General features: G+C 37.6%; 1 protein-coding gene across 3 annotated transcripts in view; it reads right to left on the reverse strand.

Annotated features, from left to right (window-relative positions):
* The window catches only part of LanB1 (laminin subunit beta-1), a 584,100-nt gene that overhangs the window by 18,769 nt on the left and 550,010 nt on the right, over positions 1-15,321 (reverse strand). For all 3 annotated transcript variants that reach the window (XM_067141389.2, XM_067141390.2, XM_067141391.2), the window contains exon 31: positions 12,309-12,450. In XM_067141389.2, coding sequence (XP_066997490.2) covers positions 12,309-12,450 — 142 coding nt within the window. The remainder of the gene's footprint in view (positions 1-12,308; positions 12,451-15,321) is intronic.

Raw genomic sequence — 15,321 nt, forward strand, 5'->3', positions numbered from 1 at the left:
AACGGAGGGCAAAGCTGTCTTCTTAAAAAAACTATTTATTTTATATGAGAGGCACTGAACAAATCTCATGTATTTTAAAGTTACTTTTCCAAATTAAGTCCAAGCAGAGCTTGTAACTGCCTTTTCCTCTCTTTCTGCTACTACAAACTCTCATGATTTAATCTTATATTCAGCACATAATTTTGACATTGTGACTTGCATTTTCTTACCATAAGCATAACCAGTATCTGAGCTTCTACTTGAAATGGACAGTATTGTACCATCAACATTAAATCTTGATGCTTTATTACTGTATTTACTTGCATATTAGACCCCTTTTCCCCCACTTTTACAGCAAAGAAAAAGTAAAGGAGGGGAGGGGGGTCCAATATGCAATAACCTCAAATTCTGAGCAGTGAACACATGACTTCTAGGCTATAAAGAGCTATAAATTGTACATGTAAACATTCTACACTATTCTTTAACAAACAAATGAATGTATTTGAGTTACACTGGCTGTTTTTAATGGAAGGTAATATTTCTAAATGTAAAAAGACAATAAACGGAGAACACAACATTTAGGCCTATATATATAAAATTAATAGAGTCAGTTTTAGTTACTCATATCACGTCATTCATTTCATCACATTAATTCCTCTGATGAGGCTGACGTCAGGAAGGGCATACGGTCATAAAAAACTCGCTACGAAGATTCGTCTCCCTTCATACTCGACCCCGTAGAGAAAAGGGATAAGGGTATCTTATTATCATATTATGCAATATTGATACAAAATAACTTAATGGCCAGTCATTTCTCTCTGTCAGTTGAGCAGTGGGTCTAATACACGGTAAACCTGTGCTAGCACACGAGGGCGAAATGCTGGCAACCAAGAATGAGTTAGCTGGAAAATTTATAATGTCCAATAACGGACCATTTATATTGGTATTATAAATTTACTCATTCAGGATAAATATTTCAGATTCCCTATGGGAATCAATATCTATGTCAAACCTGAGTAAACCTGACCGCTGCTTTTCATTTGAATTATCGTCTTGCGCTGCCAACTTCCCTACTACACGTGTGTTGTCATTCCAAGTGACGTATTCTTCACTGCCATCTCGTCAACCATGCACTGTATTCGAGAGCATCTGAGGTCCTGTCTTTTTGAACCTATTCAAAATAGTTTCGTTCCGAACTATAGAGTCCAAACAGTGTGAATCTATTCCAAAATGGTTTCTGGGTATGGTCTCTAAGATTCCCAAGTTGGTGTATGTGTAGCAGAAGCCACTCCTTCCGAATAAAGCCGTGTTGTAGAAAGTGTGCCAAACCACGAGCTGATAACTAGTGTATTGTTATGAGTTGTACTTCCGAATATAATACATACTGACTGGAAGCATTCTTTTGATAACTGCAGCTGTTTAAAGCCAAGGACCCTTATATTTAAGTAAATGTCATGCTTGTTCTCAACATTTATCACATCAGGATTTACTTAAACAGCTGTAAATGAGATCAGAGGGACTGCATTGTTTAGGTTAGGTATGTTATCGCCCAGATAGTGCCGAAAGTTCAACGACGGAAAGAATAAAATAAATAACACGAAAGTTATCCGCATTTATAGATATCTACAGGTAAGGCGGTATTGCGTTTTATTATCATAATGTTTAATTTTGTACGTTCGTTGTTTCCATTTTTTTAAATTAATGCATACCCTAGTACGTTTTCTTTGGCGTCTTTGAAAATCATTAAAAGTCTAAGTGGGGACATAAAATCAATATTATTATTATTATTATTATTATTATTATTATTATTATTATTTGTTCAGTACACTGGCAACATAAAATTTAATTAACAAAGTTTTAATCTACCTACTCAATATTATGCAATAATTGTAATGTCTATGCAATGTACTAGGGGACTAGTTTCGACCCTGTGTGGGTCATCATCAGCGTCTAACTAAATAAATTTAAAAACTCTAAACTTCATGACAATCAAATTAGATACAATAGTAGAACTATAGACGATTGCAAGCAGTTCCATCCACCCATAATAAACTTATCTAAGACACCCCTAAGTGAAAACGAACAATCAATTTTAGCTAAAAGGACCTAAGCATAACTGGCCCAACTTGAATACACTCAATTCAACTACTACAATGATCACAGAGTCAGAGCTAGCCATCACAAAAATGTCATTAGATACACAAGATTAATTAAGAATTGAGGTGAAAAAGAAGCTCAATAACATCCTTTCTTGTAATAATTTACACAACCTTTCCAATAACATTAATAACAAGAAAATAATAGCCAAACAAAAATATGTACAGGCCCTAAGAGAGAAAATAAAAGACAATGATCTAATTGTAACCAGAGCCGACAAAGGCAATACAATGGTGATTATGGATAAAAATTAATATATCAGTAAAACAACTTTTTTTTACAGATAGCTCTTTTTCCATACTTAAAAAAGATCCAACACATCATTTTTGCTTACTGAACAAGAAAAAAGTCAACTTATAAGTATGAACACAGGTCTTCCCACTGCCAGAGCTCTCCCTAAAATACATAAGACCAGTGTTCCCATTCGCCCAATCATTAATTATAGACCATTGTACAAAACATCAACATTTATCCAAAGTTTCTTAAAGAATAACTATCAATTTTTATCTAAGAAGTCCATTAAAAACACATACGAGCTAATAGATAAACTAAATAAGTTCAGTATGCAACCCGATTATTCTCGCCACTTGTTTGATATTGTAAACATGTACCTCAGCATTCAATATCAAAGTTAATTCCTATAATTGAAAGTAATTTGAACAAAAACAGTCATTTAAGGAAATTAGAGATTCAAGACTTTATCACTTTACTAAAATTAGTCGTAAACAACATTTTTTTCATGTTCAATGGCATCATCTACCAACAGAATGGTCTGGAAATGGGTTCACCGGCCTCAGGTATTTTAGCGGAAATATACCTCGATTTCCTTGAGCACACCAAAATTGACAACAAATTTGATAATATTCACTTATGGGCCAGGTATATTGATGATGTCTTTGCAATCATATATGAAAAATCAATTAACGTTCCCACCACCCTTCTTGGGCTCAATAATATCGATTCCCATATCAAATTCATGTTAGAATCAGAAATAGATCAAAAGATCAACATCCAAGATCTAACTATCACAAGACATTCAGACTCTTTAACTTATAAAATTTTTAGGAAACCCACCCAATCCGCTACTACTATTCGTCAAGATTCAACCCATCCCCAATTCCAAAAAAGAGCACCATATAATAGCTTAGTTCATTGAGCGTTCAGCATACCTATGGCCAAGAAGGATCTCTCTATTGAACTGAATACTATCCGCAATAATGCAAAATTCAACGGCTTCGATAATCAATTCATAGAAAGTATAATCAATAAATATAAATTTCATCCTAAAACAACACTCAAGAAAGAATTACCTAAATAGAATCTTTCTCTGCCTTCACTTTCAACAATGAAATTCGTAAGATCACTAATATTTTTTAAAATAATAATAATAATAATAATAATAATGTTATTTGTTTTACGTCCCACTAACTACTATTTTAAGGTCTTCGGAGACCGGGAGATAGTAGGTTCGAATCCCACTATCGGCAGCCCTGAAGATGGTTTTCCGTGGTTTCCCATTTTCACACCAGGCAAATGCTGGGGCTGTACCTTAATTAAGGCCACGGCCGCTTCCTTCCAACTCCTAGGCCTTTCCTATCCCATCGTCGCCATAAGACCTATCTGTGTCGGTGCGACGTAAAGCCCCTAGCAAAAAAAATATTTTTAAAAAGAAAGGTGTAAAATTAGAATTCAAAACCAATAACAACAGTATGCACTTTCTATATAATACGTCACACATCAACAAGATCAATAGTTACGCAAAATCAGGTGTTTACAGGCTCAAATGTAACTCGTGTACTAATATTTCTTATGTAGGGCAAACCGGGAGAAGTTTTAATATAAGATATTCTGAACACATCAATGCAGTTAAATACAATAAATTTTCGGCTACAATCATAATTTCACGAATGTCGAACAAGATATGGACATCCTGGAAATAGCTAACAAGGGTCCTCTTCTTAGTATAATTGAGAAATTCTACATACATCTGGACCAGTATTTCAACGCTAACTGCTACCTTAATGAAATCATGGAAAAATCCAATATTTGATTTGATTTATTTATTCTCAGGAAAACAATTTAGCCGATCAGAAATCATTCTGAAAGTTAATTAAAGGTCTTTCGTCGAGACACTTACCATCACTCCCGCATCCTTCGGCCCTGCCTTAAGTTCCTCCCCTACTCCCCATCCCACCATTTACACCTTACCCCATGCTACCCACTTCACCTGGTTGCTCCTCCCCTTACCAACCTCTTCCCCTCCTGCTTTCCTTGCCATTCCCAACACAGTCTTAACCCAGTTGCACACTACCGGTCAGGTCGATCGCATTGCCGCACAAGGTGAGTACTCTTTTTCCTTTTCTTCGTTTTCATCCCTTTCTTTAAAGAACCTCACATCAATTTAATTTTCTATTCTCATCATTAGGTTCCATTGGTTCCATCTTGGATTGGGAATTTCACCTCTCATCATATGCAGAACACTTTGTACGATAAGAAGTCGCTTATACTCAGCCTGCATTCATTTTCTGAATCATAAATACTGGACTTTAAGCAAGATAGATACCCTCTGCGCCATGTTGTACATAACATATATTCAAAATTTGACAGAAGACGTAATGAACAATAGAATTCACTAGAAGCATTTGGACTTTATATTCAGACTGGCATTTTATACCTTTATCACTAGGCAATTTTAATGTATATATAAAGTGCAATATTTCAACCTTTATTGTAAATAATCGATGTGGTACTATATTTATAGTCTCACTACAATATGTTAACTTGAACATTTCACTATCTATTGATTAGTATCACGATATAATTTTAATACCTCACATAACATTTCATGTATTTCACCATTTTATATACATGTTATAACATTACACATTTTGCTCATTTGATTAATTTTATCAATGTACGACAAAATATTGTTCCTGGATATCAACAAATAAAAAGTGTACCTTATTTATGCTGATGATGACCCACACAGGGTCAAAACTAGTCCCCTAGTACATTGTAATGTATGCATAGGCATTATAATTATTGTATAGTATCGAGTAGGTGGATTAAAACTTTGTTAATTAAATTTTATGTACTCTTAATTCAATACGGAACCAATAATGAATACTTGGCAAGTAAAACAATCGTTATGATTGGATAGTTTTTATCATGTTTTAAACTTACTTCTCTCCAAAAAATACCTATAATTGCCCGAGTTACAAGATATTAAACAATCACTTTGTTATTGATCTCACCTGCTATATTAAGAGCAACAACCGTGAATACTGTTTAACTAAAGTAAACTCGTTTCCTCATCCCGAGGTGGTGCAGCTCTTTTTAGACTGGCCTCCAGTGGAAGGGAGTTGCGTGTGCCATTTTTACCGCATATCAATCTTCCTGCCATTCATAAATCTCTGGCAATATGGTACCGGAAATCGAACTCAGGCTCCCGAGAACGTCAGCTAAATTGTGCTACCATTAAACTGGTGAACATTCTTAACTACAAAACACAGACATATAAGATGACTGATGCATGCTTGCAAGGCGTGGGTCGGACACAAAACTATTCACCTATTTGTACGACGTCATCAAAGCTGAAGTAGGACTACGCTACGGAGGCAGACATTTCTTAACTACGAAACACAGATGTACCGCATGACTTCAATGCGTGTTTTCATTGCGAGGGGTCGTTCGGTTGAAACTATTCACAAATTTGTGCGATGTCATCAGAGTTGCAATAAGACTTGTACTTGCTTCGAAGCGGAATCGTTCTTCTCTGATGAATTACGTTGGGGGGTCTCATATGCAAGATTTATTTTTTCATTCTTTGTCTCAAAAAGCCAGGGGAGGGGGGTCTAATGAGCAATGGAGTCTAATACACAAGTAAATACGGTAGTATAGCTAGCCTACTGGTTAGAGCTACAGTTTACCTACAACAATGAATGGAGAAATCAACTAACATTGATCACTCTCCAATAACTCCAGTATTCTTTATGTACGTTACTTATTCATCAGAAACACTCTAACTCTCGTGAAAATCACGATCAGTATTCTCAATGCTTTTGTGGAGGGAGTACGATATGTTGCACTCGCTCTGTTGCAGCTTAACTGTTACTGAACAGAAGATTCAAAGTGACATTTCAAGGTAAGAAAAGTCCTTGGAGTAACCAGAAAAATGATCTCCTACAGGGCAGTGTCCATTCACAAGTTCTCTTCAATACTTATGCTAATGATCATCAACCTATTGGACTGAAAACCATCTTGGTGTTGGAACTCAGTCTAGATCATTTTGGGAAGTAGAATCCAGGCTGCAGAACTGCCTCAATGAATTGTCCGTGTATTACAGGGACAGCTACCTTAAGCCAAATTCTAGGAAAACATAGGTTACAATTTTCCATCTACATAATAGGGATGCTATTCACAAACTTAACACCAGTTGGAGAAGAAGGCAACTTGAGTTAACCCCTGTTGTCAAATACCTTGAAGTTCAGCTTGATCAGTTTCTTAGGTCAGTATGAAAGTCAGAGCCAGGAATAATTTAGTAATAATAATGTTATTGGCTTTACGTCCCACCAACTACTTTTACGGTTTTCAGAGAAGCCAAGGTGCCAGAATGTAGTCCCACAGGAGTTCTTTAATGTGCCAGTAAATCTATCGACACGAGGCTGACGTATTTGAGCACCTTCAAATACCACCGGACTGAGCCAGGATCGAACCTGCCAAGTTGGAGTCAGAAGGCCAGCGCCTCAACCATTTGAGCCACTCAGCCTGGCTCAGGAATAATTTACTATGCATGTTAACAGGGTCAAGCTGGGGAGCACATCCAACAACCATACATACTACAGACTTGGCAATTTCTTTCTCTATATCTGAGTATGCTTGTTCTATGTGGGTTAACTCTTTCAATTCAATGGCAAATAGCAGCTGAAACTGAGAACTCATACAAGAGGTAGATAACAGTCATCCTCTCTATGATCATGAAATAGTACAACAGCGTCTCAGATCACGGAGAAGTCTCATTAACAACATCAGGCCAGCACCAGCCATACCAAGAGTTCTTAGGAATCAATACTAGCAAAAACAATCCACACTATCCGACTGGAATCGTCCAACCAAAAGGAATTCCAGCACATACTTTGCAATCCTGGCCTGCCTGCAAGACCCTTAATAGGATAACTAGAATGCCCAGAACAAAGGCTACACACAAAAGATGGGGTTGTTCACAAAATACTGATTGTGACTGAGGTGCAATTCAAGATCTTGAGCATCTATTTCACTGTCCAAACTGCCCTGTGGAAACCCAACTTGAAGACGTCATTACAGTCAGTGATAAAGCTATTGTGGCACGCTTTCAACTTTTGAAGATATTTGAATACGATAATCATCACTTTAGTCTCAGAAATGCTCGTTTTTATATTGTGTTCACTTCACCTATTTTAAAGTTCCAAGATATTAGATTACAGGCATTCAGCACAGTCTACCATTAAAACCAAATTGTCGGCATAGGCCAAATGGCTTACTAAACTTCCTCCTAACTGAATCCCTTCCTACCACTTTATACCTTTCAGTAGATTGACCCATTTAAACTATGAACAACAAAGGTGAAAGATTACAACCTTGTCTTACCCCTATAGTACCCTGAACCAAGAACTCATTCTACTAACAATTCAGGGCCGATGACCTTTGATGTTAGGCCCCTTAAAACAACAAGCATCATCACTAACAATTCGCAATGTAGCCCAATTATCAACGGTATTCATTTCTTCTTTCTATTTTCCCCTCCCTTTCTAAGATGCTTCATTACTGTCCAGAAAGGTTTTCCTGCCACTTGACCAAGCCTTCCATGTTATTATTGAAATCTTCCCTTCAACTGCTTTTAATAATCAATAATCAATCCTTTATCCCATAATTTCTCAGTACTGCTAACATCTTTTCCTCCAGTACTCTGTCATGCGACTTCTCTACATCTACGAAAACAAACATAACTGCCAATTCCTCTTGCAACATTTTTCAATTATTCGATATGTACTGAAAATCTGGTCCTGACAGCCCCTACATGATCTGAAACTACACTGGATTTCATCCAATTTACTCTCAACCATTGATCACACCCTGTTTCCTAAAATTCAAGTGAAGACTTTGCCTGGCACAGTAGAACCTCAATGCATCGTTCCTGGAACTGTCGTTTTCCAGTATTCATCATTCAATTTATTCGGTCCCAAAAACGTTTGATATAAATCGATGTTAAATTTCCCTGCATCTATCGTTCCTCGAACTATCGTTTTATCGCATCGATTGTAAAAACATATGTCTTCAGCCGCAATTTTCCTGCATTAATCGATTGTTTGTAAGAATAATATACGCAAAAATTTTTTCGAATTTAAAGCGACAGCTCAATACTCTAGCATAGAATAGCAGCAACCTGTTATGCAAGAAGTTACGACGGATTCTGAATTGCTAGTCTTGAGCAAGGATCTTGTAGGCTGGAGTGATGTGTGCAGGTTATTCATGCACAACCACACTACGAGCCTCCTAGCACCAAAACTTCTCCTCGACCCACTAACCGATCCTTAGAAGTATTTTTATTTACAAGAATTAAAATGGAGGCACTATAAAACTCAGATTTGCCACCATTTTCTCTGTTGCTATTGGCTGGCCAGAGCTGTCAACTTCGCTGAAAATGAGAAAATCATGCAGTTTAAAATTAGTCACAGGGTGATTAATTGCATTATACCTTGTGGAATGTGTGGGATGCTAGGGACCTGTCTGACATTTTTGTTCCCCGCCACTGCCCAATTTTCTTGTTACAAGCCGGACTTAATCAAGCCAGACCAATCGTTTTTCACTAGCCTGGTCTTGTAACTTGTTCCTAAGTTGGCAGCCTTGCATCATCTGAGAGACACCGTGTTGAATTTCTAACCTCTGTGACACTGTCCGAGCTGCACCGTGTTGGATCTCTAACCTAAACCTATCGTCCACAAAGGGTCTACGGAATTTTCACCAAAATGCAGGTTATCGCCTTAATATCCATGTATATAATTAATTTGCGACAAAAGAACTGACCTTAAAGGTTTGCAGTTATTACGAGATATAAAGAAAAGTGAAACGAAACGACATAAAATTCCCGGGATTTATTTTCATTGTGTACATCTCTGTTAAAATATTTCGATGCTGTTACGTGTAGTATGAGCTCCATGGCTAAATGGTTAGTGCGTGCTGGCCTTAAACCAAGGGGCCCCGACCGAACCGGGGATTTTAACGTTCCTTGGTTAATTCCGACGGTTCAGGGGCTGTGTGTGTGTGGGCGCGCGTGCATGTTATTTTATTACCTTGCCTTCCCCTACTTTTTTATGGTAGCCGCATTTATCATTGTTTTCCCGTATCCATCGTCATCTCCCCCCCTCCGAAAAACGATGCATCAAGGTTTTACTGTATACTGATCAAAGAAATACCTCAGTACTTGTTGCAATGATTCCCATTCCTTATTCCAGTCCGAAAGTACCTAACTCAAATTCCATACTGATCTTATTACTCTATGAAGTCTTTTACCCCCCTGCCTTCCCAATATATTTCACCATTTCATGTCTAATTTCACCTATTCCTGCTACTTTGTGATAGTGGGAGTTTATTTATCATCCTTTCCACCTCCCCAAGCGTCATTAAACTAACAATGTCCTCCTCCCCATGAGTTTGGTTATTTGTGTGACACCAACAAAAAGCTTTCCTTTCATGGTGAAAAGATTTTAAAATTATTTTTTCACCTGACCAGTGACTCCCTCGAATCTGCTATGAGCTCACCTGATTTACCTGAAACACTATTCATTTAATTTTCCCTCCCTTTCTAACATTCTTTATTGCTGTCTAGAAAGGTTACCCACCGGGTGAGTTGGCCGTGCACGTAGAGGTGCGCGGCTGTGAGCTTGCATCGGGGAGATCGTGGGTTCGAGCCCCACTGTCGCCAGCCCTGAAGATGGTTTTCCGTGGTTTCCCATTTTCACACCAGGCAAATGCTGGGGCTGTACCTTAATTAAGGCCACGGCCGCTTCCTTCCAACTCCTAGGCCTTTCCTATCCCATCGTTGCCATAAGACATATCTGTGTCGGTGTGACGTAAAGCAACTAGTAAAAAAAAAGTTACCCTGCTGCCTGACCAAGCTTTTCCAGGTTATACCAAAATCTTGCCATGACTTCTTGAATTGAACAAATATTTCTTTTGCTCTGTTTATTTCACCTTTATGTAATTCTCTGTCTGCATCAGTCCTTGTTTGGAGCCATTTCTGATATACCTCCTTTATAAGTTTATAAGCTGCCCTCAATTCAACATTCCACTAAGATGTTTGTTTTTCCCCTTCTTTACATACAGTCATTCCTAGGCATTGCCTTGCTGTTTCTACTACAGCATCTCTGCATGCCACCCATTCTCTTTCTATATCCTGAACCTGCTTACTGTGCACTGTTTGGAACTTTATACTAATCATATCCACGTACTTCTGTCTCATTTCCTCATCCTGGAGATTGTCTGTCCTTATTTGTCTGCAGACAGATTTCACTTTCTCTATGCTAGGCCTAGTGATACTTAGTTCACTACAGATTAGATAGTGGTCTGAATCAATTAAAAATCCCTGGAATATCCTTACATTCTTAACAGATTTCCTGAATGCAAAGTTGATTACTGGTATGATTATTATGGATCTGGTGACCCTACTCTCCTATGTGCAGTGGTAAATAGCTTTATGTTTGAAGAATGTATTCATAAAAGGCTAATCCCATACTAGTAGAGAAGTATAGTAAATGCTTCTCATCGATATTAGCTTCCATATATTACTCACATTTACCCATCTCCTCGTATCCTTCAGTTCTATTTCCAACTCTCGCATTGAAATCACCCATTAGCACTATCCTACCCGTGCTGTTGACTCTAACTTCAATGTCACTCAGTGCTTCTTAACCTCATGCCATACTTTGACAGAATGTTCTGTCCAGCAAGTGAAAGATGCAGACATACTTTGATGGACATTTCTGCCCGCGCACACGGACTACCTAGAGATGCATACTTATGGTTACCAAGTAAGCGAAGGTTTGTTCTATAAGTTTTAAAATGTAACCAACAGATGTCAGGAACTACCTGAACTTCATTTTTATAAACGGTAACTCGGTCCTGGAATACGACAAATAAAACACACCTTACCGCATGTTATTTATAAACAAATATGGCAGCGGCCTGAAGTGTTGCGGATGACTGGCTTGAGAATATTGATGTTGAGATTCACTGCAAAGTGAAAATAATTCATCTTCAAATGGCATTGATGAAGGTGATCTGATTCTGTTTCCGAAGGGATAATTAAAGATTTACACAAGGTACAACATTGACAGGTAGAGATGTCAGTAATGACTGAATGTGGGAACTTGAAGCTAAACTTACTGTCACATGTAAGCTAGTTCGTGAAATTCACTCTGTGGTAAAGAAAGGGTTAGAAGATAATCCAACAGAATTGTAGGTGGTCAATAAATTTCTAATCCTACAGTTCTGGGATCATGTAACAACAACAACAACAAAACAATAGTTATGTCTGTAAATATCTTGCATTTTTGCCAAATTCCCCTAACACTGGTAATATTCTCTTGATGCCTCACGGTCGATATACTGGCTACAACCAATCAAAAAGGCTCCAACTCAGAAGAAATCAGAGCCGCCCAGGCGATGCAGAGTGGTGCAGCACGTGCTTCAAGGATACTTCATCAGAGTACCTCAAATGAGAGGTTGCTCTACATGTGGACACCTGTTTTTTTAGCATTACACACATGAGAGGACTTCTCCAAATCATAAATGTATGGTGGAATGCTAAAAAAGTTGTTTATATGTGTGTAACATCCGTGTATATATTCGTCTACATCTCTTTAAAATAACTGAAAAAATAAATAGTATGTAACGGTACAATGTTTTCCAAAAAATTGGTAGGCCAAAAGGTTAAAACTTGTCAACTTCATCCTTCTCTGCACCCTCACATTGTGAATACACTGAGACAATTCTCGTCCTAATACCTCCAACTGCTAAATTTGTCCACATAATTAGCTCATTTATGTGCCTAACAGAAACTGTTGCATGCAATAGTATTCCTGAAGAATACCCAGTCAAGGGTATTAAATTAAACATGCAGTAAATATTATACATACCTGGTAGAGATCAGTTTCTGCAGCACTTATATCATCATTTGCTTTCATTATTGCAGAATCAGCTTTATCTTGAGCTTCTTTAGCTTCATCTAGAGCCTTTACTACACCCTCTGCTGTGTCCAAGACACCAACTGCTGCCATTCTGGAAAGAAAAGAATGAACATTACCCTGCCCTAATAACTTCTCATAGTATTTCCTTCTAAAGCCTCAGTCCCATGTATGTCCTGCACAGCCCTACCACCAAGTAGGTAACACAACAAAAGTTTCGAATAATGCCATACAGTAGATTTTGGAAGTTTGTTCATGCATAGACATGATATACAAACTTTTCCTCAGCAAGAGTTATTGAGTAGATACATGTCACTCAAATTGTGAAAAAACTACGAAGGGAGATAGGCAGTGTTAAAGTCAGGCCTCAGAGTAGTCATCTTACTTTTACTATGCAATGCCAGGATTGTATCTTGAAACTGCACCTTTCAAGCAACTACCATCTATTGCCAGGTCTCTTAGATCTGACATCTTCCGAGCTACAAGCATTCATATCTCAGATCAAACTGTATGCCCAAGACTGCTCCAGCTTAATAGTTTAGCAATGCATCACGAGAACTAGGTGAATCAAAGGAACCAGACCTTGGCTCATGAACATTGGACCATTCAAGATTGGAGGAATGAGATGTTTAGTGATGAGATCAAAATTTACTTGGGACCTAACACCAACATAATAAAGTAAAGAGGACCCCCAGACAAAACCAGGAATATGGTCACATTTAAAGCATCCATCCTTTTGCAGGCAGAAGTATCATGTTTCTGACTGGCCTTCAGAATATTCAAGTGAAATGTGGCAGTGCATCAGTATTATATAGGATACATCAGCCAAAAGGACTAGGCTACACAATCATTAACAGAATTGAATATTCATAGAACTTAAAAGTGGCAATTACTATATTCACTCGCGTAACTCTTGCATACCTGCCAACTTTTGCAAAGGGCTATCAGTAAAACTCACGCGTGACAAAAAAAAGTCCAACAACAATTCTCGACATACCCCAGCTTGACAAAAATAATAATACTTCTGGGCTACAAAATAAAATAATTCATGCTTTAAAAAGGATACTTCAATGAAAGCATATCTACTTACATCATTGGCCAATGATATGTAGATGAACATAACAATTAAGAAGAAATCCATGTTAAACAGCAGAAGGCGTGGTGAATATTAGTTTGGAGCATACATAACAGGACTTTCCTGATAAATTAAGCAGATATGCGATAATTCAAAAAGGCTTTACACAATAAAACTTGTTTAACGGAACACAGGCAAGAAATAATATTATACAGACTGCAAATCACACGCTAATTCGACTTTAAAGTCATAGTTGTGGCCTTTTTAGCTTCCTGTAAAAAAGTCTTGAGAAAATGTTTTGTCATAGCAGGGATCAGAACTCCTGGTCTTCAAAGGAGAAATAGACTCCAGAGATTCAATGGACATGGATGATCTAAATTCTCTTCTATTTTTCTTCACAAGGCTGAAAACATGTTAACATTCTGCATTGCTATGGGGTATGGTGAGAATAGAGAGCATCACTCTAGAAATTCGGTTATACTTGAGAAGTCCATCGGCTCCGTGAATTCTTGATATTTGTGCCCAACTTGAATCACTTGCAGCATTTTGATTTGCAACCAAAGTGTCATCTAACTGAAAAGCTGTGAACTCCCTCTGAAGCTCATTCACCACCTCATCTGTACTTTCATTCTCTTCCTTGCATAACATGATAGGAAACTTTTCCAAAAAAAAAAATGAATGGAAGAAAACTGTGCATCTTCAATTTTGTCTAACCTAGCAACTTGAGAATGCTTTAACACATCATCCTTGAGTGGAAACTTGTTCATGATGTAGTCACAAGCAGTACAAAAGTAGTTTCTCACTGATGAAAAGAAAAGGGATTTATCTGTATCCTGGAGGTCATTCATTATGCTCAAAGTATGAATGCCAATAACTAACTCATCATCACTTCTTTGATTTTGAATCAAGTGCTGTTTCTTATTGGAGTTATTAATGATAATCTACAATAGCAATATAGCGTATGGGGCCGATGACCTTCGATGTTAGGCCCCTTAAAACAACAAGCATCATCATCATCAATATAGTGTATGAATACGTCCAAGAACAACTGTCTTGATATCCAATGAAACATCGGAAGGAACCTGCATCACTGAACGTCACATAAAATTATAACATAAACACTCAAGGCAGTCAAACACTTCATTAAAATATGTCAAAGCACATAAAGTCTTAAATCATTAAATGAACACGACGCCAACCTCGTGAACTAAGAATATGCACTTGGTAAAAAAAAAAAAACCACACTCACGTGGAACGAATGTAATTCTTCTTCTTATTCTTCTTTATAATTTAATGGACTTCACTAATAGCGGTATACCCAGTCACTGGAACAAATGTAATTAGTCCAACAAATACAGGAAGCTGCGGAGCACAAAGTTGTAACACAAAAACTCGAACACTTCGTTAAAATATGTTACAACCTTAAAAGGCCAAAACAATCGAGGAATGCCAACTTCATGAGCAACGAACACTCACGTGATCAAAGAATATAGGTTAAATCACAACAAGCAAACGGAGCGGAACAAAGAATTTGTGGAGCTAGCCTGTCGACACCTAAGATTCACATGGAAGAACTATTATCCTGGCTTTAAATGCAATTAAATAATGTCACAAACATCACACCATTAAGAATACCAACTACAGCAAAGAATGAGTAATCAACTATCGTAGACTTGCCTTCGACCCAGGCAAACAGACTGTACGGAAGTGGAATGATTATCGAATGTTAACGTTTGAAATTTTTGTCCACGAAGTCATAAAATGACACCGTCCATCCGTAACACCGTAAAATGCTGCAATTGCCGTAAATTTTATGGATAAACCGTAAAAGTTGGCAGGTATGTTCTTGCCATCGTAAAATTTACACACTCTGTTTTCTTTTCGTTCAAA

Source organism: Anabrus simplex, chromosome 2 (genome assembly GCF_040414725.1).
Source record: "Anabrus simplex isolate iqAnaSimp1 chromosome 2, ASM4041472v1, whole genome shotgun sequence".
NCBI lineage: Eukaryota > Metazoa > Arthropoda > Insecta > Orthoptera > Tettigoniidae > Anabrus > Anabrus simplex.